Here is a 7449-nt window from a genome sequence, read left to right on the forward strand (position 1 = left end):
ACACCGAGAATAGTTCAGACTCGCAAATTCACCTGAAACATGTCTTTGGACTGCGGAGGAAAGCAGAGCACCTGGAGGAAACTCACATGGAAACCCCACACAGGCTGAGCTGGATTTAAACCCACAGCAGAAGCCACAGCTCAGGCTGTATGAGGCACCAGCGCTATCCGCTGTGCCACCACATCACTCGCAACCTCAAGTTCCTTGAATGGAAAGTGGTTTGTGTGGTAAACTGAACAAATTCACCCAGTGCTTCTCATCCTGCAGTTTACACTCCTCTGTAAACTACGTCAGGAAAGAGCACCAGGGGACCATGGACAAGAAACTGCGGTGCTGATTTATTAGGCATTTAGATATCCTTCAAGAAGCTTCATTACCTTGATATCTTTGAGCAGAGAGTATTTGGCCCAAACTAATCAGATATTATCTGTGCAGGATAAGAATCTGAACTGAACCGAATCGGATCGAACACACACACACACACACACATCATCTGAAACCACTTGTCCCATATGGGGTCGCGGGGAGCCGGAGCCTAACAAGGCAACACAGGGCGTAAGGCCGGAGGGGGAGGGGACGCACCCAGGACAGGACGCCAGTCCATCACAAGGCACCCCAAGCAGGACTCAAACCCCAGACCCACCGGAGAGCAGGACTCGGTCAAACCCGCTGCGCCGCTGTGCTGCCACACCCCCCCCAAATTGAACATGTCGACATGAATATAGTCCAAAAATGTCCACCAGGATAAGGCACGTTGCTTCTGTACACTTTGACTTTGTCATGCTGCAGAACTTCAGAAGGTCCCACTGAGATGGAGCTCCAAGGAGCCGCAACTCTGAGCTCTGAGCGAAGGCAAACTTCTGAAGGATACGTCCGCACCACGCAAAGTGGGTGAACGTGACGTGGTGAAAGCAGGAGCGCGCGATCCGAAGCCCCAAACAGTGTGTTCTGTAATATATGGTGTGTTTTGGGAAATCTCAGTTCTGCACTCTTCACAAATGTTTAACATTTGTTGTGGTTCCTGCCCAGTGGCTTTCTCCACTGCCTTGTGTCGCTTCTTCTTGTAGGCTAAGTGAGCAATGCGGCAAAAGGAGACTGACGAAATACTTTTAATTCCAGAGAGCACGGGTGTCAGAAACCAGAGCTTCGGGGGACACGCGGCACTTCCTCCTCCTCCTTTTCTTCACATCCGGACAGGGGCCACCGCTGTGTCATGTTCCGCTGCTGTTTTTTCCTGCCCAATCATTTAAAAACCTATTATTAGGCTTATTCCCCATGCATGAGTTCAAAATAGTTTGGACATGTATCATTGAGATTATAGGCTTCAAGACTAAACCTCCATAATAGATTCTTTTCCATTTCCATTAAGCAGAAATTCACATATTTTATGGAAATTTCCGAAGCAAATCAAGATTATGGGGCAGGAGTTAAAAGGACAGAGGTAGTGGGAACCTGGTTCTGAGCGACTGCATTTCTTAAAAGTCTATTTCAGGGCTCCATAAAGGGCACCGAACATAACTCTTAATAATAATCTGATGTATACATGTACTGTATACACTGTGTATGTTACCTTTTATTTGTATACATATATTATGTGAATATGTATATGAAGTCACATGTCACCGCTGGGGGGGGAATCAACATTAACTGCGTCTGTGGTGTTTTTGACGTGACATTTCACTTTCCACTGGAAGGTGGTGTTGCGTAGTTTTTTTTTTAATACAAACTCAGATGGTTCCAGTACCATCGGGAGGCTCATCGACAGCAGGCTTGTTGTGACATCCCACAACAGCTACACGTCAGACAGAGTTTCACCGGCTACATATAAACCGTCATCTCGTGTCATCGCGGGAATATTTAAATGCCGCCGAGGATTCGTGTGGCTTTTCTCCCAAAAGTGCAGGCCGTTCGGACCCACAGCGCCATGATGGACCTTTCTGGGCCCAGTGCACGTTTCCTCAATGAGCTGCAGTACCTTCACGAAGGTGGGCCGCTGCAATATTTCGAAGTGCCACGTTTGTCCCCGTTCTACCAGGGTACCAACAGTCCGTCATCGAGCAGAGGGGATGGGGCGCCGTTCGAAAAGCCGTGTGACAGCAGCGGGGAAGAACGGCTCCTGCCCCCCACGGCTCTCCAGCGCCGCTGTGCCAGACACCGTCTCACGTGCGCTCGCAGGACGTGTGAGAGACAGTTGGCCCTGGTGGACAGGCTCAAGGCGGCCACTCTGCGCACGAAGGCTCACAAAGATCAATGACGCTTTTGAGGTTCTGAAGAAGAAGACAGTGGAGAACCCAAGCTGGCGACTGCCCAAGGTGGAGATCCTGCGCAGCACCATCAGCTACATAGAGACACTGCAGGACCTGCTGGACACCCTGGAAGAGCGGGAGGGGAGAAAGCGCAGGAAGTGGACTCAGGCCCAGGGACAGCAGACATCCTCGAACGACAGAAGCGTTAAAGAGTGAACATTTTGCACCAAATCGCTGTTTTTGCTGATCGTTCCCGTTTCAGCTGGCGGCAAAAACGGACAAAATATTACATGGAGCAATAGGTGCACCTGGGTGGTGATTGACTGCAGGTGTTTTTACTTTTAGGACCCAAAATCTGACAGCTATGGGACACAGGGCTGCGATAATTTGAGCAATATTGCTTATCATTATATCATATCGGCTACAAACCACGGAGCCACTTCCGGCACAACTGGCATCTTAACTGTGAACGGGTTCGAATTTTATGATCATAGATCCTTCTGGAAATCATTGTAACTATTTTAGGTGTAGCCGGTAAAGAGTCTCCCACCTCCAGCAGCTCACGTCGCCTGTCCTCCACAGCGGACAGTATGTCGCATGGCGACACCGTACTTCACAGCAAGGACGTGACTTGGAGATCTCAGATCTTTTGCACAGAAGCCACAGGAATCATTTCCAGCTTATTTACCCAAAGAGGAGCACAAGTGCAGGAGATGAGGCGCCGGGCCAGAGCTGGACCCCTGAGGTCCCATGTCCTCTACTGGAAGTGTCCACATATCAGCAATTCAAGTTTGTACTCAGCATTAATCTTGGATCGTCTCCACTGGCGTCAACAGGAGTGTTTCGTCCTTGCAAAGCTCCGCTTACCCTCCGATGACTCTACTGGCTGCCAAGATCCTTACTATTTGGGTGGAGCTCGGAGAGCAGCTCTGCGTCTACAGCGACATTTTTTCAGCTTGTGCCATCAGTGCAGAGCCCCGCGCAGTCGCACCCTGAGCTCATGGCTTTCCGGGGCCGAGCAGTTCATTGCGTTTGCAATCCGTTGCAGGAAGGCAGACTTTGGCGTACAGTGTTGGACATTCTTAGGTCAACGCAACGGCTTCTTATGTGCCCTTTGTCCATTGAGCGCAAAGCACTGAAATGGTCGCATTGCGTCAGCGGGAGTCCATGAGATTTATAGCAATCATGTGTGAGGTTACGTGTCCCTGCGCTCTTTCTGCTCAGCCTTGAACAGCTGGGTTCTTCACATCACTTTACTCCGTTGTACTTCATTTTTTCCGTTTTCCTTCAATGCTGCTTTTGCTCCGTCTGACCTTGTAGTCGACAAACAAAGTTCTGAACTTCATTCAAGACCTCGGGTCGCTTGTACATTAATTCATATGATTAATGAACTCAAAGTAAATGCGTTTTCCCATTTTATGTAGAGATAATAAAGAAGAGCGCTGCTCACTGGCTCATTGATCACACGATAATTCTACTTTGCATCCATATGAAATAAAAAGTTTTAGAGCATATATAAATTAAATAACGCTGGAAGATGGTCTAGTGTTTTCAACTGCGTATGACAAACAGTGAGAGTGCTCTTCAGTTAAAAACCATGAGTGCATCATCTCATCTGTAATTGTGTATTTATTTGTGTTCCGGGGATAAATGCAATTCAGATGCTTTGCTTTGTGGAAAGCAGCTGGAGATTAACCATTTTACTTCATTCTAACAGTGACCAGCAGAATTTAGTGGCCCAAGCATTAGTAGCACAGTTTGCGGTCACTCTAAATTATGGCGTTGTTTCATCAATATATTGTCGTTTGCCTTAAATGTCATGGTCCTGCCCACAATTGTTCTAAGGGTTATTGATTTCATTTTTATTTTCTGTGTGTGTTGTTCTTATACGTTATCTAACATACCCGCAGCTACAACTCCGATTCCAAAAGAGTCGGGACAGGATGGAAAATGCTAATAAAAACAAAAAGGAGTGATTTGTAAATTGACTTGCATTCAAACAAAAACGGTATAAAGACAAGGTATTTTCACGTTTTACCTAATCAGCTGCATTGTTCTATGAAGATATACGTTTATTCTGAAACTGATGCCTCCAACACATTCCAAAAAAGTTGGGATGGCGTAGCCCTACCCCCTGGGTAGGAGTAGTCCCACCTTTTTTGGAATTGGACTTGTGTTTTATTGACATGGACATGCGTACATTTTCTCTCGCTGATACGACTAAAGGTTCGTTAGCGTTTCATTTCAGTGCTGCAACACTGCAAATGATCTGGTCCATAATTTGATAACCTCCAAACATCTCTTGGTTTACTTTACAAGCTGCCAACAAAATGTGGGTTTTTTTACACGTCCCTCTCCAGCCGAGTTGTGTCTTTAACATGACATGTAACAAAGGATTTCAAACGCTTTCTCTCACCGCGTCACTAATGTCATCTGCCTTTGACAATAATTCTGAAGTCTTTTGATAATTCACATTAAAAATAGTCAGTTTCAGTTCTGCTGCTGCTGCTGTGGGAAAGAACAGTATTTTCTACTGATTATATATTTCTCTCCTATACATTTCGGTGATTTAAAATAATTTTTCCTTTCCTGAACGTGAGAGGAAGCAGTCGGTGTTCAGGGATCACTGGGGCCAAACAAACACATCAGTGGGGGCAAAACCATGAGCGACAGCAGAGCTGGAAACTCCAACGGGGGGGTTTGGGGTTGAGGAAAGGGGCGGGGAGCTGCCCTCAGCGCTGATTTGGGCAAGGGGGTCACGGTTATTAGGGCTGACCAACGCGGGCTGTAGCCGCTACTTGGGGGCACATAAGACACCCCCGACGCTGCACGGCCCCTCATAGAGCTCCATTCCTGCAGAAGTTGCAGTTCCCACCAGCACCGAGCACCAGCGATGGAGGCCCACGAGGGAAGGAGGGCTCACTCATCACAGATTTCGCAGGAAACCTGGGCGCCCTCACCGGAGAGCCCCGGGCGGGACGTCGAGGGACACGTGCTCCTACCGCAGGGTCACCGGCACGCCGGCCGCTGCCTGGCCTGGGCGTGCAGGGCCTGCAAACGTAAGCCGAGCACGGGTGATCGGCGCAAGGCTGCCACCGAGCGTGAGCGTCAGCGTCTCCGAAAGGTGAACCGCGCCTTCGAGGTGCTGCGGCGCTGCTGCTCTGCCGACCTCCGGCGGCGGCGACTGCCCAAAGTGGAGATCCTACGTAACGCCACACGCTACATCAAGAGCCTTCGGGAGCTGCTCCAACGGCGGGTCCATGACCGCTACGTATCCGTGCCGGGAAGCCCCACGTCCAGCTGCTCCGACGGCACGGTAACCCGTCCGCGGCTCACCTGCTGGGGCCTTCCCATAATTCCCTCTCCCTCAGTTACCTACACGTTCGTCATACCTGCGCCTTTCACCATCTACATCATTTACCTTCCTCTCAGCACCTTTGTCCACCGACATCCTGACGCTCCGCTTCAAGTTTTTACCAGACGGACCCAAGCATAGCTCTTGGAAGAATATGTTTATGAATATTATCACTCGATATGCTTGAAATGAAACGCCCGAACGTATGTTTTGCTGCGCTTTGCTGCACACTGGTGATGATGAATTTGTACTGAGGTAACGTTCTGTTGAGATGACAATTGCTTTGTACTGAGCTGATGATGAATGTGTTGAGGTGACATTTACTGGAGCACTTTAGGGTAAGTACCTTGCTCTACAGATACTACAGGGTACTACAGATGGAGGTGGGATTCAAATATATGACCTTTTGAACCTGTGTTCAAACACACAGCCCAGGAACCGTGAGACGCCGACGTTACCCGCTGCACCACCATGCTTCGCCGAGCTCACATTCACTTGTTTCCCTTTTCAGTTCACCTGCAACAGTCCAGTTTGGCCCAAGATGAGTAGGTGTTACACCAGTGAGTGCAGACAAGACTTCCGTAAGGGTATGAGTGCCATCCACAGCACCTACACCCACATAACAGTTAGAGCAGGGTGCAGTCTAGGGTATGAATAACATTCTCTTATTGATGTGAGTATTAAGATCAAAACTGGGACCTTAAATTATATTTATGTATTATAAAGAAGTGGGAGTGTGGTGGCGCAGTGGGTTGGACCGGGTCCTGCTCTCCAGTGGGTCTGGGGTTCGAGTCCTGCTTGGGGTGCCTTGCGGCAGACTGGCGTCCTGTCCTGGGTGTGTCCCCTCCCCCTCCGGCCTTACGCCCTGTGTTGCCGGGTTAGGCTCCGGTTCCCCGTGACCCTGTATGGGACAAGCAGTTCTGAAGATGTGTGTGTGTATTATAAAGAATTGTAATTAACTTCACTGATAGCACCAGGGTTTAGTTCTGTACCCCTAACTCCATAATATCATATGTTTTTATAATGCCAGGACATTAGACACTAGAGCATAGTGTGCAGACGGCTCTCTTTGGATCATTTACGTTTATGTGATGCTTTTCTCCAAAGCTACTTACAAGTATTTACCCATTTGTACAGCTGGGTCATTTTACTGGAGCAATTTAGGGTAAGTACCTTGCTCAAGAGTACTACAGCTGGAGGTAGGTTTCAAACTCGTGACATTTAGGTCCAAAGGCACCAGTTGCCCTTTTCTTTTTTATTAAATTGCATTTTGAATCTCGGTGGTCCCTCACAGTTCTGCTTCCTCCACTTTCCATCTAGAGAGCTTTAAAGAGAGGACAGCCGACACGTCCAGCCTCAAGTGCCTCTCCAACATTGTGGACCGCCTGTGTCCCAGGGACATGATCCTGTCGCCGCCAAGCAGTACTCTCTGTTCCAGCAAACCCCTGAGTGCGGGACCCATCTACCACATGTTGTGAAGACCCATGCATGAGACAGACATTTTTACTGTAATTCAAAAAAAATGGACACGCGTGAGTCTGCATTTCTTTGTTTCCCTTCGACAAAAATCCCGAAGCTTCAAGATATTAATATAATTTCCCCAAAAACTGTCCGTGTATTCTGAGTGTCTCACTTATTTTAGTAATTTCAAACTTAATGATGCATATTTATACCGTCTCTTTAATTTAAATTAAGTGGATGTAAAATTAATTGTTTTAATGATTTTATAAAGGACAGTTAGTTTTTTATTTATATGATTTATTTTTATTTATTGTTTTAAATTTTACAATGTGCGCAATCTTTACTTCCTGGAAAGGTGTTATATAGATAAAAGGTATTCTTTCTATT

At 47.7% G+C, this 7449-nt stretch overlaps 2 protein-coding genes across 2 annotated transcripts; both read left to right on the plus strand.

Moving 5' to 3' along the window:
* The first annotated feature begins 1924 nt into the window (after nucleotides 1-1924).
* Nucleotides 1925-2462, plus strand: LOC114910518 (myogenic factor 6-like). Its single transcript, XM_029251915.1, is given in 2 exon segments — nucleotides 1925-2229; nucleotides 2231-2462. Coding segments are annotated over 2 exon segments (537 nt in total).
* A 2677-nt stretch (nucleotides 2463-5139) lies between these two features.
* LOC114910519 (myogenic factor 5-like) lies at nucleotides 5140-7079 on the plus strand. Its single transcript, XM_029251917.1, has 3 exons — nucleotides 5140-5562; nucleotides 6113-6188; nucleotides 6922-7079. Exons 1-3 carry the CDS (start codon nucleotides 5140-5142, stop codon nucleotides 7077-7079), a joined length of 657 nt encoding a protein of 218 aa, XP_029107750.1.
* The last annotated feature ends 370 nt before the right edge of the window (nucleotides 7080-7449 follow it).

This window comes from Scleropages formosus, chromosome 5, assembly GCF_900964775.1.
Source record: "Scleropages formosus chromosome 5, fSclFor1.1, whole genome shotgun sequence".
NCBI classification, from domain to species: Eukaryota; Metazoa; Chordata; class Actinopteri; order Osteoglossiformes; family Osteoglossidae; genus Scleropages; species Scleropages formosus.

Coding starts and splice junctions, on each gene's coding strand:
- LOC114910519 (XM_029251917.1), top strand. CDS start 5,140: ATGGAGGCCCACGAGGGAAGGAGGGCTCACTCATCACAGATTTCGCAG. Junction 5,563..6,112: donor CCAGCTGCTCCGACGGCACG/GTAACCCGTCCG, acceptor TTCCCTTTTCAG/TTCACCTGCAACAGTCCAGT. Junction 6,189..6,921: donor CAGACAAGACTTCCGTAAGG/GTATGAGTGCCA, acceptor CTTTCCATCTAG/AGAGCTTTAAAGAGAGGACA.